Source organism: Chiloscyllium plagiosum, chromosome 5, assembly GCF_004010195.1.
Source record: "Chiloscyllium plagiosum isolate BGI_BamShark_2017 chromosome 5, ASM401019v2, whole genome shotgun sequence".
Lineage (NCBI taxonomy): Eukaryota > Metazoa > Chordata > Chondrichthyes > Orectolobiformes > Hemiscylliidae > Chiloscyllium > Chiloscyllium plagiosum.
In genome coordinates, this window is record NC_057714.1 from 13219359 (window position 1) to 13238551 (window position 19193).

At 39.1% G+C, this 19193-nt stretch overlaps 1 protein-coding gene across 4 annotated transcripts in view; it reads right to left on the reverse strand.

Moving 5' to 3' along the window:
* The window catches only part of ice1 (KIAA0947-like (H. sapiens)), a 76131-nt gene that overhangs the window by 25419 nt on the left and 31519 nt on the right, over window positions 1-19193 (reverse strand). For all 4 annotated transcript variants that reach the window (XM_043689637.1, XM_043689639.1, XM_043689636.1 and 1 more), the window contains 5 exons: window positions 15402-15438; window positions 15247-15306; window positions 13658-13738; window positions 11440-11849; window positions 3794-8698 (listed from right to left, as the gene is read on the reverse strand). In XM_043689637.1, coding sequence (XP_043545572.1) covers window positions 3794-8698; window positions 11440-11849; window positions 13658-13738; window positions 15247-15306; window positions 15402-15438 — 5493 coding nt within the window. The remainder of the gene's footprint in view (window positions 1-3793; window positions 8699-11439; window positions 11850-13657; window positions 13739-15246; window positions 15307-15401; window positions 15439-19193) is intronic.

Here is a 19193-nt window from a genome sequence, read left to right on the forward strand (position 1 = left end):
TGAACCTGGGACTCTGGTGCTGTGAGGCAGCAGTGCTGACCACTGAGCCACAGTGCCGCCCTATATTTTGGTAGAAATATATTGACAGGGGCTACGTCTTTTTGCACCTTCCTTACCTAAGATTATGAACAATTTATTGAAAGAAAACTTACAGTTGCAAAATAATCCACTTTATTCTATTACTCACCTTGATCGACGTGATTGATTTCCTTTAATTTCTCAAAATGGAGCAGAAAAAAAACTGAGCAGTAATTCCTTTTGAAATTATAATTGTCTGGCCCTTTGAAATTCAAACAGGCTCACACAAGGACCAAAAAGGTGTATTTAGCAACTGTTAAAACTGCAAGCCATACATTTTAAACACAGGAACTTGCTGTAGATTCAGATTCTGACTCAGATTGATTTATCTCCTTTCATTTAACTGGTTGCTCCTCCGTACTGTTACTCAGTTGCTGGATGATTATCGTGGTAGATGGAATCTAACATCTAAGCCATTAGGGTTGCCTCCATTGAAAGTACAAGAAGTTTATGTGCCGCATTGAGTTAAAAATGATATTAGTATTTAAAATTGTAATGATAGTTTCCTACAAAAGAAAATTGATGGCCAGATTAACAACATCTGTACAAAAAAAAATCCTGGAAAGCATATAGTGTGTTAATCGTGCACTGGGAACAGCAGTGATGACCTGAAAACCTGGGTTGTGAAATTTCTAAAGAAAGGATTGTACTTGCTGCCTTCACTTACATTCCACATTGAATGCCCTTTTACTCTCATGGTTGCTCCCAAGCACAGCTTTTAATAACATTTCATTATGCATCATAGATTGATTTTTAAGGCAGTTATCAGGAGCAAAAGATGCCATTCTTAACAGCCTTCAGGATTCCAACTTTCAAGCCACTACTAGTATACCAATCCCAACCATCCAGACCCCTCCAAATCATGGAGATGCTGCTGCAGGTGAAGAGGGTACTGACAGGATAATCCAAAACACTAAAAAATAGACAGTGTATTTTCAACCACACACATCTTTTGCATCTTGTCCCCATGCCATTCAGTTATTGCTAGAAGGAAGAAGGCAGGAATGCTGCCAACTTTCTAAGTACACACTCCCTTCCTTCACAATATCATGTTTCTTGCCATTGTGGTAAGGTTCCATGAAGTCCATTTGTTGACTTCAGTGATTAGCCGAGTTTGAGCATGTTGAAAGTATGTTTCCTCATATGTGAGAATCTGGAACTAGGGGTCATAGTTTAAATAATAAGGGAGCGCCCCTTATTTCAAGAAAAGAGATGAGGAAACATTACTTCTCTTTGAGGGTTGACAGTCTTTGGAATTCCCTTCCTCAAAATTCAGAATCCATATACTTTTAAAGCAGAGGGAGATAGAATGTTGATTACCAAGGGGATGAAAGGTTATTGGTATATGCAAAAATGCAGAGTTGAAATTACAATCAGGTCAGCCGTGATCTTATTGAATGGTGGAACATGTCTGAAGCAGGCTTGAAGTGCCAGATGACCCATTCTTGTTTTTTATTTGTATGTTGTCAAACTTATTGCTTTACTTTAACATTCTAAACTGCCATTTTGTTCAATCCTTTGAATGAGCTTTGCCTCTGAGCATTTAGTTTTAATTATAGATTCTCAGCTAAGATGCTAACCTGCTTTTTCCCTTTAAACATGCTAACAGATCTAATTTTTGCTTCACTTTTAAATTTTCATTCTTATTTTTCATCTTGATTCTATCATCTAACCCCTTTGAAAGTTTCATCTTTTGCAGACTAATAGCTATTGAAAATATCTTATTTTCAAAATTTCTGATTCACCAGTGACACCTTAAATATAGATAAAATTTCGTAAAAACCAGTAGGAGGCTAGCTTTATTGCCCAGACAGAAACATAAGGATTTATAGGATTAGATGTTAACTGATGAGTACGTTTTATGGAAAAACAATGCAATCTTTTGTTTATACAGCTGTTCTCACTGAATGATCCTATGATACAGTTATGTTTAGCTAGTTTACATTTTATTAACATCATATGCTGCTGGTGAAGTCTAGATTATCAATGAAATGTTAATCACCAAGATGCTTGGTATTCGTTTCTGAATTCTAACATTTGCAGTTTTTTCTATTGGAAAATTATACTATTTGCTAAGCTTCAATCTCTTTAGCCTGGCTGCCATCTGCTGGAGCAATTCTGAATTAATTGAGTTATCTATGTTGTAGTTTCATTTATCAGCAGTTTATCCAGAGAAATACAAGCCTTCAATTGAAAACTATTTATAGTGTTATTTTGTGCTTTAACTTCATTTTCACCCTATTCTTCTGTGACTAAGAAGTCACTAGTCCCTTAAGTTTGATCAATTGGCTTCGGGTATTTTGCAAGGCAATCATAATTCAACATTGAGTCTTGACATTGTCACCAGCAGAATCTTCTGCTTTGCACAGTTCAAGGTCCCGTCATATATAGGGCGTGGAAGACAATTAGCCTATCTAGCTCAATTTTCCACAGAAATCCCATCAATAAATCTAACTAGTTTTTAATTAAATATTTTATAAATTTTGCTGAAGTCTCCTCAAATGAGATTATTTCAGAGTAAAAGAGTCTGAATTTTTTGTAACTTTCCTTCCTGATCCTTGTCACTTTGACACTGGAGATCAGCTGTATCACATTGTGCTCAGTGTGTTCCATTTGCTTTTCTGACCAGAAAAGAATGCAGTCCTCAAACTATTATTTGAGTAGGGCAAGCTGAAACTTCAGCATAATTGTCTTAGAATTGTACACTACTGATTTGATAATAATATTATTCTGCTCATTTCACTGATCCTTATGCCTACAATGGCTGGTTGAGCCTATGATCACTTCCATAATCAGTTTCTCCTTAAACAAGTTCAAACAATTCATTAAATGCATGAATTTTTATTCAGTAACTGAAAACATTAAAATTTAAGAAACATTTATATACGATTGACTAGCGAGTTTTTCGGTTTCAAAATATTTTCTGCTTGCTTTTAGAATTTGGTTTCTTGAAGTGAAAATACTCGTTCTTTAAAAAAAGGGCAAGCTTTATTTTCGGTGCATCAGAATGAACTAAATGTAGAATTTTAAATTTAGGAATGGTTCAAAATTTGTGGCAGACTAATAGTACTTACCAAAATAAAAAGAAAGTACATGACAATACAAATGTCTGGCACAATGGACTAAGAAAATTTATTTAAAATCAGTAATAACTATTCAGCCTTGCAACAAAATCATAGATGTATTTTGAGATAAAACCATAATAAATAAAAGGATGCTACTTTGGTTTTGCAATGGACTAATGTAGACATCACTTTTGTAAGGCATTTCCATTGAAGAGTTTAACTTTTGAAAGACAGAGAAGGAGAAAGACAGAGAAAGACAAAGAAAAATAAATCAGAAAAGAATGCTATTATAACTCTTAAATCACAACCTCAGGATATGATAAAGTATTTCAAACAATAAATTATGTTTGTAATGTAGTTGCTGTTATACAAACAAAAATAGCAATGAGTTTTTGTGCAAAAATCCCACAGCTAGTGAACTGAATTAGTCAACTGCTTTCAGCGATAATATAGTGAATTATTTGAGATGTAGGTAGTTACAACCACACAATAAATTTGGTACTCAGAGGTACTTTTCGATATCCTTACCTTTTTGCATCATTGAGAGTCATCCTAGAATATTTTAATACCATATATTATCATATATTAAATTACTACCATAAAACAACTGAAACCCGCGCACATAAAGAAAATTAGAGACACATGCTTACCTTATTACCACTCAATTCACAAATCACTTCCTTTTCCTCATCACGTAATACTGGAATATGAGGAATATTCCCAACAAATACATGACTGCGAATAACAGGCAGTAGGTCAAAGCAGGACTTGGTAATTTTCATTAAGGCACTAGCTAAAGCCTCTTCACTTGAATTAATAGATTCAAGAGGCTGGGAGAAACATTGAGCTTTATATCCAGCTTTTTGTTCCATTAGCCCATTGCAAAGTGGTTTGGTTGTGTCAATAACATTTACAGTTGAGGACTCTTGTGATATGATTAAATCAGTAGTACTATCGCCATTTTGACAACTGTTTTCTACTTTCACTCGTTTAGCTTTTCCTGACCCATCATCATCTGCATTTCTTTTGGCACCCTTTTGGTCTTTTTTAGGCCTATCCACAGTACTTAACACAACAGCAACAGCTGGGTGTTGCTGCTCTAAATCCTTCTCATATCCATCAGGCTTTGAGCCTTCAGATCTGGAATTACTTCCTGCTTTAACAAATGCAGTTGCAGAAGAATTAATTGCTTTGAACCCCATGATTTGGTTCACTGCTCCTGCTTGGTTCTCACTATCTGTGGGGCTACGAATGCTGAGTTGAACATTTCCACGGAGAATGTTCAAAGTTCTTGCACGGGCAGATAGGTTGGGATACATAGCATCCAAAATTTTTACAGAGTTCTCTTGAGGTAAAGCTGAACTCCCAGATGTTGATGCAGACTGAGGTAGTCTCCCAGGCACAGGTACAGCATGTTTTGGGGTTGCAGTGCAAAACTGTAATGGAGAAGACTGGATTCGTTCATGTCTTCCAAATTCTAATGGGGATGGCGACTGCATCAAAGGAGACTTCTGTTGGGTATAATCCAAAGGAGGAGAAACTGAAGCAGCCTTTGTAGTCTCTTTAGAAGGTGAAGCCAAATCATCCACAGGAGAACATAAAGACACTGTACTAGATGTTGTAATAAGAGGGGATATCGGTTTTGCAGCTCTTACAGCTCTTGGTGGTGTAGCTACGAGTGGTGGCAGTAATGGTGGCAAAGGGTCTCCCATTTCTAACATGACTTGATGAATTTCCTGTGTACACAATGCTGGCGCAGAAGTGTCGGCACTGGCTTGTACAGGAGGATTGTTCAAATTTGAACTTCTTCTGTTTCTTCTTAAAACAGCACGACTTTTGCAGGTGGACTGCACATTCGATTTTTGTAAAACATCCTCTGGTTGCAGATCTCCATCACCTTCAGCCAAACTTCGTGGCATTCTTCTACCTAATTGCACTTTTTTGGTTTTTGCAGTCTTTTTAGAGGCATGCTCACATTCTGAAGTTCCAAATGATTCCATAGCCACTGAATTGTCAACTGTACTTTCAAATAATGCCTCTGTATCATGTGAAGCCACTGTGTAAATGGATCTGCGATGGTCTGAAGGAACATCTGGAAGTGATGGATTCCACAAATCACAATAATTAGAATGTTGTTTTGCATTTGGTGTTCCTACTTTACTTGCTTCAACAATATCTGTCTGAGGAGCAGCCTTAAGATCACTGCTAGTGTAAAGCACAGTTTGTGAACCAACACACATTAATTCAGTTTGTGTTGAACTGTCTACTGTTTGTACAAGATGTACATGACCAGAGATTCCCTCCGTAGGTGTATTTGTAGAATTATTCATTGTTTTTACATTTGAGATGCAATTGGGCATTTTGTGTACAATTCCAATGGTATTCTTGTCTGTTTGCAAGCCATCCTTCTCTTTCATGTCATTGTCTTTATTGAAACAAACGTCAGAAGAGTTTCTCAATTTCTCCACAATCTCTGGATCATTTTGCAGACAATTGTTTTCCAAACATTTATTTTCTATACGTGCACATCCTAACAACCTGTCAGTGTTGGTGCTCGATTCCGAAAGAGGTTCATTCTCACAATTCTTTATCGCAGGGGTATCTAAATCTGGAGCTGAAACCCCATATGTTCTTGACACAGTATTATCCCCATGTTTGTCACCTTCAGAATTCAAATCATTTTCTTTGATTGCTGGAGTCTGACAGATGTCTTGTGAAAAATCTTTATCCAAAGTTACTGGCTCAGTTTTACTCTCAATAGAGTCAGGATGAATAGCCACTTGATCTTCCTTAGCATTTATTACACTTTCAATTTTACAAATAGTTTCAGTACCTTCTGATACACAGACGGAAGAAAAAGGTACTTTGTCACATTGAACTGTAACATGGCCATGAACAGAAAAGGTGTGGTGTTCAGCTTCGAGTTTCTGATTCACAATCTGAGCTTCGACGTCATGAGACGAGCTTTCACGCATGCTAACATCAGCTGTGGTGTCTAGTTCAACTACCTTTTGATTAATGGCTTCTTGCTTTTCTTCCTCGGGAGTTAGAACCTTTGAATGCCATTGCTTTCTTTTGATTTTTCTAACCAACACAGAGGCTTCTGCCTCAGAGTTCTGCAGATTCATCTCACAAATTTGAGTTGAGTCTGTGCTAGATTCTTGATTGCTTATCTCTCCCATGTGACATTCTTCTTTTTCATTTTCCACAACTTTATCTTCTTCTTCATTCCATTTGTCAACTGCAGTTTCACAAACAAGGTCTTCTACTTTTTGAGCATCTCCAGTTGATTCTGATCCTGTGGAAAGGAAATTCGGCTTTTCAGATTTGCTGGAGATTCCCATAAAAGTACAATCTGAGGATTTGTCCTCAGCAAGATCAGTCAAAACAGAAGAACAATCTGACTCGAGGGGTGAAGGTGCTTCACTAGTTTTGGTAATCATGCCATCTTCCTCTATTATGGACTTGGTTTCGGATTCTTCTATGGAAGACTGCACTGAAATCAATGTGCATTCGATAAATGCCGATCCGTTGGAACTACCTTCCTCCAGGTCTACAATGTGTGTTGAAAGATAGTCTTTGCTTTGATCCTGTGTAACACCAGATATCTCAGAACTGTCAAACTCAAAAAGTGGCGAAGGCAGCTCTCTCATTTTAAGATAATCTTGACCATTTGCCGTGGTCTCCACTTCAGTCATCCGAGTACTGAATGGTACCAAGGTTGGTGTACATGTATTGTTTGTTACATCAGATGTAGAACTATTCAATTCTACTTCGTCCATCTCCGTATCTGTACTGCAAATGGAACTCTCTTGAATGACATCAGAGCAGTCAGATTCATGCGAAGACACCTCATTGAGTTTGCTGAAACTGTCTTTCTCCTTTATTATAAAGGATGATTCGGCCTGTTGAATAAATTCAGGCTCTGAAAGTACTACAGGTTCATTGTTAGGGCTGTCAAAGGCAGAAGCTGTGGAATCTAAGCCTTTTACCACATGTTCAGTGTCGAAATGGTCCTTGGACCTGTCCTGAGCTATGACAGAATTGTCAAACTTGCCAACTACTCCGGTCTCTTGTATTCTGTCAATCTCCTTATGTTCCTTTGCATCCAACTCTTCAGTGTCAATGGACACAGAAGTCAGTCTGTCTTCATCTTTTTGATTATCTGATGTTAGACCAACAGAATTGATGTTTATTTCTTTGTCCGATGGAGAAAAATGGTTCTTTGCCTTATCCTGGGATATACTGGTTTCTGTGGGACACTCAAAATCTGCTAGCGATGATACTGCCTGTATTTGATCTTTTGCAGCAAGTTCATTAGGTGTTTGCTCAGAATCAGTGACTGACATTGAAGTCAGTATGCATTTATCTTTGTGATTAGACATGGAACCATCCAAAGTAACTTCCTCCACCTCTGCACACCCTGTAGCAGTGCAGGTCTCAGACATGTGCTGAGAAACATCAATTTCTTTAGAACAGTAAGTCTCAGCTGATGGGGTTTTCTCCTCCATTTTGTTAAGATTTTGTTCTGTTGTCAGTGAGTTTGTTTGAGAAAGTTCCACATCAGTTGGCTGCAACAAAATCTGTGAACATTCACTCTTTTGCCTGTCAAGTGTAAAGCTATTGCAATTCCTTTCCTCTACCTCCATGTCCTCTGCAGGAATACATTCGTCAGAGTTATTCATCAGAGCAACACTGTCAACTTCTGTATTGTTCAGCTGTGAAAATGATATTTCTTCTTCCCCTGTGCTAATACCAATTTGCTTCTTTGTCGTGCATTCTGATGTGGTGTGCTCCATATCAGTGGCCAGCACTGAAGTTATTATGCCTTCACTTTTTTGATTGTGACATGTAAGACTATTACAATTAAATTCTGACACCTCCATTGCTTCAAATGTTGTTTCTAACTGTCCACTAGCAGGCACTTCATCCGACACAAGCTGTTCCTTGTCCACTTCTTTAACACAAGTTTCTACGCCATATTCTTCTCTACTGCATGGCTGCGTCTTTTCAAATTCTGGTTCCACTGTTTCAAGATTAGATTCTACTGAAACCACAGTGTTTTCTGAACTTTCTGTATCATCATCCCTCTTCACATCAGCATTGCAATTGTATTGCGGAGATGTTGTGTCATTTTTAGCAACAGGGACAGAATCAACATCACACATTTCTGGATTTCTGGTCACATCACAGTTCCCTGGAGTTTCCTCAAATAAGGACTGAACTTCAGCGCCGTTCTCATTTCTACACTGAGCATCTTCGACAATCAAAGAAGAGTCTGAAAATTCAGCCTCTACTTCAGTTTTTGTTGAACATTGCTCATTCAGATCATCAATTTCTGCCTCAGAACAATCCATTTTTTCTGCAGGTAACTGTTCACACACACTTGCAGAAATGCCTGCTTCCATCAGGGATGCCTGATCAGTTGTCAGCACCTTGGTGCATCCAGAATTATCCACTTGATCAGTCTCTGCTACACTTTCACTGCAGTTCCTTCCAGGAAGATTAATATCTTCATCGTCGCTTGAATCGGTAATATCGCCAAACAGGATTTGCTGCAGAAGAGAAAGAATATTTTATTTACATTTTTCTGATTTTTTTAAGCAGTCTGAACAAAACAAAAACAAACCACTATGACATTACTTTTACAGTGTTTTAAAAGAAGTCAATTAATCAAGCTGTCTTAATATCTGAATTAGTAACTGAGTTAGAGAGACAAGGAAAATTCTAAGGTTAAGTGCTGAGTTTCAAATTTCAATTGGGACATTAGTTGGAATGCTACAATTCACTTAGTGTCTCAGAGTTCAGGAAAGTTAAAGACTCCCACATTATCATGTATCATACAGTTGTTGAAAATGCATTAACATGGGAGTAGGGGTAATGGAGCCAGACATGTCCTTAGCATGAACACAAATAGTTTCTTGGGCTAGGACTTGGAGAATGCTCACTACACTGAGCAGTTAACTGTTTCAGGCAAGAATAAGGGACAGAACTGGTAAAGAAAATGAAGCTTGTCCCAGGTGAAATTTCTTAGAGACATTGACACTTACAAGATTTTAAAATCACAACTGACACTTCTAAGAACATAGCTAGTAGCAGGAGTAGGCAATTCAGTTCAGTTTAGGGTGGTACATCTAATTTTACATTAAGAACCCTGAGGTTTCAGTAGTATGTCTATCAGTAGTTTTTTAACCTGGCTGAATTCCCAAATTAGTTTCATCACTATTGGTTTGTGATTACTTCATCTGAGCTATTGGGTTAGGGAGGTAAGTGAACAAAGGATGAACTGATATAATGGAGTCCCAAAGCTTCACAGATATGGTCTGCAGGGAAACAGCCTTTCTTAATGATGGGAGAGAACTGCTACAGAGAAAGTAGTGTGGATGGAAACTGCTGAGGTAACTAGAAGTGTCGTGTTGGCTAATAGATACAATGCCAGAAGTGATTCAACGACCTAAGGACAGGAAAGATGTACAGAATGGCACATCACACAAAACTTTTACCTCTTGCTCAATTACCCACTATTGCTTTCACTGGCAAAGTCTAGAGATCTACGTACCCACACTTAACAAAAGCCCCTCTTTCAAAATCTCTTATCACTGATTACCATTTTAAATCGTGTACTGTTTTTTGTGAAAGGGCCTTCTCATAGCACACAGTGATGCAGATAAAGCTAAGTTGCTCCCAAACCCAGTTACTGCTTCAAATATTGTACCCTTAGTTGTCTATGAGCACTGGTTCAATGTGATAAAATGTTACAGAATCTTACAGTACAGAAGAGACCCCTCAGGTCGTCAAGTCTGCTCGACAAAAACTTACTCCAAATCTATACTTGAACCATGTTCTAGCACCAGGCCAATCGCTTTGAATGCCATGACATTTTAAGTGGCCTTCCAAGTACTTTCTCAAGGTTGTGAGGTTTCCCACCTTAACTAACCTCCCAGCTACTGCATTCCAGATTCCCACAACCCTCTTGCGTGAAAAGAGCTTTCATGAAACCCCCTCTAAATAGCCTGCCTTTTAACTTAAAATTCTAACACCTTGTCACTGACCTTTCAACTAAAGGAAGAGCTGCTTTCTAATTTCCCTGTCCGTGCCGCTCATAATCACATACAACCTCAATCAGGTCCTGCCTCAGCCTTCTCTGCTCCAAAGAAAACAACCAGAGTTTAATAGCCTCCCTATATAGCTCAAGAGTATCATCCAAGGCAACATCCCAATAAATCTCCTTTGATGTCCTCCTTCGTTCTCTTTATAATGCAAGTGCCTATTCCATATTCTTCACAGTTTTAACCTTTCTGGCTGCACTGTTTTAAGATTAGATGCCATTGAAACAACAGTGCTGTTGGAATTTTCTGTAACATCATTTCAAATATCAGCTGTTGCATTGGTGGATTAGTGGGTGCAGGAAGGAAACTAACAATCTACATTCTGGAATACATGTACACTGATTCCTCCCAAACAGCGGGGACTTTGTTAAATAAAATCGCCAAGACTAGGATTGTTTGAGTTGTTAGGTAAGGGCAAAGAGAGATTGCACAGCAAAGATGGATAAATGAAATTGAGACATAGATTAACTATGATATAAAGTATCAGTCAAATAAACTAGAGTTTGAATGCCCTTTCTACGTGGGTAGGACTTTATTCCGATGGCTTTTTTTGTGAAAAATAAATTCATACATTGCTTATATTACATTGACCGTAGAAAACAATACAAGTGTTCCAACAATTATTCAGTGAAGCTCCCTAAATATCAACTTCAGCATAAACTTGGTCTTAAAAGAAACACTTCCCACTCTCCCGAATTATTATTCGTTCCCATCCAACTCACTTACTGGGTTCTACGTGTGGAATTATTACTTTAATTCCCATGAGTACTGAGTTTTGGAAGTCACCTTGTTCCCTGGTTTGATTGTCACCAAAAACTGATTAAAAAAAGGAAACCTTAACCCCACCTTCCTGGGCTGGATTTAAGGCAAGGTATCAAAATATAAGGATGGTGTGCAAGTGTACTTAATCATTCATTATCTCAACCACTTTTACATTTTCTCCAGGCTATTACAGAGAACAAACCGAGTAGTAATTCCCTGTTGTACCTCAGTCTTATCCAAATAACCTTGGTGTTAATTATGTTAGCTACAATGAAATATTTATTACTGTTCTCTAATGTTCTGAAACCTGGAAGCACAATGACCCAACACAGCATTGGTGCAAAACCAATGAGATATTAATAAAATATTTGATAAAACAATAAAATTAAGTTTTCTATGACAACTAACATTTTGTTTAGACCTGCCTTTTTAGATGAAGGAGAACATGGCAACGGAGACAGTTGAGGAGGAAGAGGTTCAGTCCAATCAAGTATTTCTTGCAGCTGCCGGCTTAAAGCATCTTGCTCATCATCATCATCACCATCATCGCTATCAATATCACTACTTGAAGTGTTTGCACTGTCAGTAGGATCTTTGTGTTGAGTTAGCTCTATAGTTTTGTCATCATAGAAGGCACTGTCACCATTGCTCTTCAGTCCTTCATCAGCCAAACTCTCATCCATCTTTGAGAAATTGTTTTCTTCTTGGTTGCACTCCAATTGACATGGGAGTGAAGATGTTGGCAGCTCTGAAGTTTCCATTGGACTGCTGTGACTTGGGTTACTTAGACTACTTCTAAGCATCTTAGTTTTCTTCTGCGAAGGTCCTCTCTTGCCTATACCAGGTTAGATTGGAGAAAACGTTAAACATACTCAAATAGTTGAGCTTTACCTTTTAAAAATGCGCTGTCATAAGAATTCAAGAATTCGGAGCAATATTAGCATTTAAGCTTTTTGCTTAACAGTAGCGAATTCTTGACATAACTGTATCCTCCAAGCCAGCAAGTGGAAAATATGATGGAATACAGTTGGATGGAAATTGTAGATTGGTGGAAGAATTTTTAAGTACTGATATGGGAAACTTTCAATTCATTTATGAGATGTGGATGTCGCTGGCTGGGCGAGCATTTACTGCCTCTTCCAGCTGCCCTTGAGAAGGGAGCTGTGACCTGCTTTCTTGAATTACCGCTGTCCACGTGCTGTGTGTAGACCCACAATACCATGAGGTAGGGAGTTCCAGGTTTTTGAGTGACATTGAAGGACAGCAATACATTTCCAAGTCTAGGTGGTGAGTGGCTTGGAAGGGAACCTGCAAGTGGTGATATTCCCACCTTAGAGGAAATGAATGTTTTGCATATTGTGCTGATCAAGTGATTGCTTTGTCCTGGATGGTATCAAGCTTGTTGAGTGTTATTAGAGCTGCAAATGGTGAGTATTCTACTATATCCCTGACTTATGCCTTGTAGATGGTGGACGCGTTTGTGGAGGTGAATTACTTGCTGCAAGATTCCTAGCCTCTGACTTGCTCTGTAGCCACTATGCTTAAATAGCTAGTTCAGTTTTGTTTCTGGTCAACGTTAACTCTGAAGACGAGGAAGTCATTTGATGCTAAGCAATGTTGCTTAGATTCACTCTAGTTAGGGGTGGTAACTGTTTGGCATTTGTCTGGCATGGATGTTACTTTCCATTTGTCAGCCCAAACCTGGATAATGTCCCAGTCTTGATGCATTTGGGCACGGACTGCTTCAGTATCGGAGTCACGAATAGTGCTGGACATTGTGCAATCATCAACAAATATCTCTACTTCTGACTTTTTAATGAAGCATTTGGAAATTGTTGCGTGGATGGTTGTTTATGTATCCTAATACAAACTAGGAAAGCAATAGCGTAGAAAGGGGGAAAGAGTTTTCTTGAGTGCTTGGGAGTATTTTCACGATCAGTGCATTTCATCCTATGAGAATGAATGGATTGCTGGATTTAGTTCTGAGTGGAATGGTCTTGGAAAAGTTGGAATTAAAGAATGGCAGACAAAACAACATCAGAACATTCTGCTACTATTAGAGAGGAGATGGTTTTCGTACATTGCCCTAACTTATTCCTTGCGGGAACCATGAAAGTCAGAATTTTATGCATGAGTACAGAGGGGAAAAGACAAGATATATATGGATATTCCAGGGATGAAGGTCATTGTTTACAAGGAGAGACTGATGATATTCTCCTTAAAGAGAAGTATGGTTTTGATAGCTGGAAATGTTCAAAATTATTCAGGGTTTTGACAGAACTGAGAGAAAAATCGCTCTCTCGGATGGACACGTTAAGAACTAAAAGACACATACGAAAGATGAAAGGCAAAGAGAAAACAATTTTAATATTGATTGTTTCAGATTTGCAATGCACTGAGAGGGTGGTGATGGCAGATTAAATTGTGGCTTTCAAAAGGGAAGTGGATAAGCATCAATAGCGTGCAGGTTTAGAGAGAATGAGTGAGAGAGTGGGTCGAGCTGGATTGCTCTTGCCAGACAGCTCTGTGGATTTGAGGGGCGAAATGGTCTACTTCTGTGTTGTTACCACTCTTTAAAAGGTTAATACTGTTGCTTTTACATTAAATAGCAGAGTCAAACAATCCAAATTAGATGCACCGTACCTGGGCTCTTGTTTGGCTTCTCTTGTACACTGGGTTTTTCAATACACTTCCATATTTCTTCGAGTAACACTTTTACTTTATCTATGGATACAATCAACAGTAAACAGACAGTCACCAAGTTGGACTTATAAAATGGGAAAGAGGAGATCAAGCATTCATTTATGAATATTTGGTGTAGTTTTTTCAATGTTTGCTTCATGCGGGCATCTTTCCTGCCAACAGTACATAGTGAAAAAAATTAAAGGACCTGGTTGTCTGAACATTCACTATTAGGATAGAATAATTAGCAGAACATTCGAACAGTGGACAGTTTCCAATGTATATATTTCTTTTCCCAAGGGATGTTGGTGTCACTATCGAGGCCAGCGTTTGTTGTCTACCCCTAGCAGTCTTCAAGAAGGTGGTGATGAGCAGTCTACTTCAACCACTGCAGACCATGTGGTATGACTTTTGTGTAGCAGTTTGGTATACCTGAATGGCTTGCCAGGCCACATCAAAGAGCACTTAAGTGTCAACCACTTTGCTGTGGTATGGAATCATGTAAAGACGACAAAAAGTAAGTATGATAAGTTTCCTCCCTAAAAGCACTTCAGTGAAGTAGATAGTTATTTAATAAAAGTGTTTATTATGGATTATCAACATTCAATTCTAGATTTAATGACTACATTTATTAATTCACCTGCTGATAGCTTCCAGAGTTTCTTTTATATATTTGGGTAATTAAAGCATTTTGGAAAAAAGACAGTAAATAAAATCCACATCAATAACTTTTTTTAAAAAAACACTGTTGGATGAGGGTCTCGCTGGCTTTATTACCCAGAGGAAAGTTAAGAGTCAACCATATTTCTATGGATCTGGAGTCACACACAGGCCAGACTAGGTATGATTTCCTTCTCTAAAGTGAACCAAATGTGTCAGTCATTTTTCTGACGTATAAAGGGAGCAGCCAAAACAACACCTTCAATTCAATTTTTTTTGTGATTTTTGTGAAACATCCATTTAAATACACATCCTCATCACTTTCCAATTATCACCTGATGCATCAAAATATTTAAAATATTTCCTGATTACCCAGATAAAATATAGCATGTTCAACATGTAATTAAATATAATCAACAAGTTCACACTATATGCATCTTAGGACATCCTTTATCGGTCCCAGAAATTTCTTTCTTTAAAAGAAAATCTCAGCATTTAAATAAGTAGAGATGCAGATCATCAATGCAAGAAAGGCAGATTTACTTTTGGCTGTTTGCAGCAACGTGATAAGTGATGCAAACAAACTCTTCACCAATGACTATTCTTATCCAAGGTCAAACATCCTGTTACAATCAATACTGAAACATCATTAAAAAATGCTCCCCCTCAGGGGGGTATTGGGGCAGTGACTGGCATCTCGGCTCCATCTCCATTCAAAAGAAAGAGGCCCTCTTGTGGCTCACTGGTAGTGTCCCCACCCCTCAACCAGGAGGCAGGGGTTCAAGTCCAACCTGCTCCAGAGGGATGTAATAACATCTCTGAACAGGCTCATTAGAAAATCAGAAAATTAAAAAGGTGCACAAAATTTACTGAGTTGCTGATTTACTTACTGGTGTCAATTCTTGTTGCAACATCCTGCAGGACATTCTGTGTCTGTGCATCTTTCAGAACTAGAAGATATCATATTACATAAATTGTAAAAACATGCACTTGTGTACAAATAGTAAATAAAAGTCATCACAATAAAAAAAAGTGTGAAATTTACCTTTTATACCATTCTTCTGCTGAAGTGTCAACTTTTCCTGTTGATTTGGAAAACACATGTATCAACCTCAAAAATATTGAAGTACCATCCTTTTATATGCAAAGAAGCTGCCCTATAACTTAGTTAGAAATGCCAAGAACTTGGCATAATTTTTGGATAAGTACATGAGTAGGAAAGATTTGGAGGGATAAGAGTTAGGAGCAGGCAAGCGGGACTAGTATAATTTGGGATTATGGTCAGCATGGACTGGTTGGACTGAAGGGTCTGTTTCTTTGCTGTATGATGTTGTGGCATCCCATTATTCCCTGTCTTACTGCATATTGTTGCCAGCGGCAAATTTAGAGATTTAACCCTATTTTAACACATTACTCATTAAGTGAACTCACTGTCTGTTGATGTTACATTTACTGAAAATCGTAACAGTTGCTTAGAATTGCTGTAAAACATCAGATTTTGCCTAAGTTTCTTGATTTGTTCTCATCAGGACAATTCCCAAGAAATACTGACATAAAGGAAAACCAAACATTTTATACTGTATGAGAAGAAAATGCTGTTTAGTTGGCAAGCGGACTCTGATTGGTAGAGGTGCTTCCATAATGACAACCTACAGTTAGAAAACAACATTTACGGTTCAAGCACGCTTGTCCTAATTTTTGTTTCTCCATTCTCAAACCCCAAGCACTCACATCTAATTGAAATAAAGAGCCATTTGATTTGAAGCATAGTTGATACTAATGGAATCTTATTTTTAAAATATTCAGCACAAGATAGTGTGCAATGAAGACTGACTTAGAAACGATAAAAAGTGAAGGCCGGGATATAGCGATGTACAGCATGGAAACAGACCCTTCGGTCCAACCCGCCCATGACGACCAGATATCCCAACCCAATCTAGACCCACCTGCCAGCACCCGGCCCATATCCCTCCAAACCCCTTAAATGTTGCAATTGTACCAGCCTCCACCACATCCTTTGGCAGCTCATTCCATACACGTACAATCTTCTGTGTGAAAAAGTTGCCCCTTAGATCTCTTTTACATCTTTCCCCTCTCACCCTAAACCTATGCCTTCTAGTTCTGGACTCCCTGACCCCAGGGAACAGACTTTGCCTATTTATCCTACCCATGCCCCTCGTAATTTTGTAATCCTCTAAGGTCACCCCTCGGCCTCCGACGCTCCAGGGAAAACAGCCCCAGTCTGTTTAGCCGCTCCTTGTAGCTCAGATCCTCCAACTCTGGCAACATCCTAGTAAATCTTTTCTGAACACTTTAAAGTTTCACAACATCTTTCCGATAGGAAGGAGACCAGAATTGCACGCAATATTCCAACAGTGGCCTAATCAATGTCCTGTACAGCCGCAACATGACCTCCCAACGCCTGTACACAATACTCTGACCAATAAAGGAAAGTATACCAAATGCCTTCTTCACTATTATATCTACCTGCGACTCCACTTTTAAAGAGCTATGAACCTGCACTCCAAGGTCTCTTTGTTCAGCAACACTCCCTAGGACCTTACCATTAAGTGTATAAGTCCTCCTAAGATTGGCTTTCCCAAAATGCAGCACCTCGCATTTATCTGAATTAAACTCCATCTGCCACTTCTCAGCCCATTGGTCCATCTGGTCCAAATCCCGTTATAATCTGAGGTAACCCTCTTCGCTGTCCACTACACCTCCAATTTTGGTGTCATCTGCAAACTTACTAACTGTACCTCTTATGCTCACATCCAAATCATTTATGTAAATGACAAAAGGTAGAAGGCCCAGCACCGATCCTTGTGGCACTCCACTGGTCACAGGCCTCCAGTCTGAAAAACAACCCTCCACCACCACGCTCTTGTCTTCTATCTTTGAGCCAGTTCTGTATCCAAATGGCTAGTTCTCCCTGTATTCCATGAGATCAAACCTTGCTAATCAGTCTCCCATGGGGAACCTTGTCGAATGTCTTACTGAAGTCCATATAGATCACACCTACTGCTCTGTCCTCATCAAGATATCCAGCACTTTTTCCTCTGTAATCTGGACATTTTGCAAGCTGTTACCATCTATTTCCCTACAGTCTATATCTTCCATATCCTTTCCCACAGTAAATCCTGATGCAAAATATTAATTTAGTATCTCCCCCATTTTCTGCAGCTCCACACAAAGGCCGCCTTGCTGATCTTTGAGGGGCCCTATTCTCTCTCTAGTTACCTTTTTGTCCTTAATATATTTGTAAAAACCCTTTGTATTCTCCTTAATTATATTTGCCAAAGCTTTCACATGTCCCCGTTTTGCCCTCCTGATATCCCTTTAAAGTATACTCCAACTTTCTTTATACTCTAAGGATTCACTCGATCTATCCTGTCTGTACCTGACATCAAACCCTCAATTTCTTTAGTCATCCAGCATTCCCTATACCTACCAGCCTTCCCTTTCACCCTGGATTCTCTGGATTCTTGTGATCTCATTTCTGAAAGCTTCCCATTTTCTAGCCATCCCTTTACCTGCGAACATCTGCTTCCAATCAACTTTTGAAAGTTCTTGCCTAATACCGTCAAAATTGGCCTTTCTCCAACTTAGAACTTCAACTTTTAGATCTGGTCTATCCTTTTCCATCACTAATTGAAAACGAATAGAATTGTGGTCGCTGGCCCCAAAGTGCTCCCCCACTGACAGTCACCTGCCCTGCCTTATTTCCCAAGAGTAGGTCAAGTTTTGCACCTTCTCTAGTAGGCACATTCACATACTGAATCATAAAATTGTCTTGTACACACTTAAGAAATTCCTCTCTATCTAAACCTTTTAACACTATGGCAGTCCCTGTCGACGTTTGGAAAGTTAAAATCCCCAACCATAACTACTCTTTTATTCTTACAGTTAGCTGAGATCTCCTTACAAGTTTGTTTCTCAATTTCCCTGACTATTAGGGGGGGTCTACAATACAATCCCAATAAGGTGATTATCCCTTTCTTATTTCTCAGTTCCACCCTAATAACTTCCCTGGATGTATTTCCAGGAATATCCTTCCTCAGCACAGCTGTAATGCTATCCCTTATCAAAAATGCCACTCCCCCTCCTTTCTTGCCTCCCTTTCTATCCTTCCTCTACATTCGTATCCTGGAACATTAAGCTGCCAGTCCTGCCCATCCGAGCCATATTTCTGTAATTGCTATGATATCCCAATCCCATGTTCCTAACCATGCCCTGAGTTCATCTTCCTTCCCTGTTAGGCCCCTTGCATTGAAATAAATGCAGTTTAATTTATTAGTCCTACCTTGTCTCTGCCTGCCCTGACTGTTTGACTCACTTCTGTTCTCAGCTGTACCCGTCTCAGATCGATCTCTTTCCTCACTATCTCCCTGGGTCCCACTGCCCCCCCGCCCCACCTTACTAGTTTAAATCCTCCTAAACAGTTCTAGCAAATCTCCCTGCCAGTATGTTAGTCCCCTTCCAATTTAGGTGCAATCCGTCCTTCTTGTACAGGTCACTTCTACCCCAAAACAGATTCCAATAATCCAAAAATGTGAATCCTTCTCCCATACACCAGCTCTTCAGCCATGCATTCATCTGCTCTAAACTCCTATTCCTGCCCTCACTAGCTCGTAGCACTGGGAGTAATCCAGATATTACTACCCTTGAGGACCTCCTTTTTAAATTTCTGCCTAACTCTCTGTAATCTCCCTTCAGAGTCTCAACCTTTTCCTTTCCAATATCGTTGGTTCCAATGTGGACAATGACCTTCCTGCTGGCCCCTCTCCCCCGTGAGAACATTCTGCACCCTCTCTGAGACATCCTTGATCCTGGCACC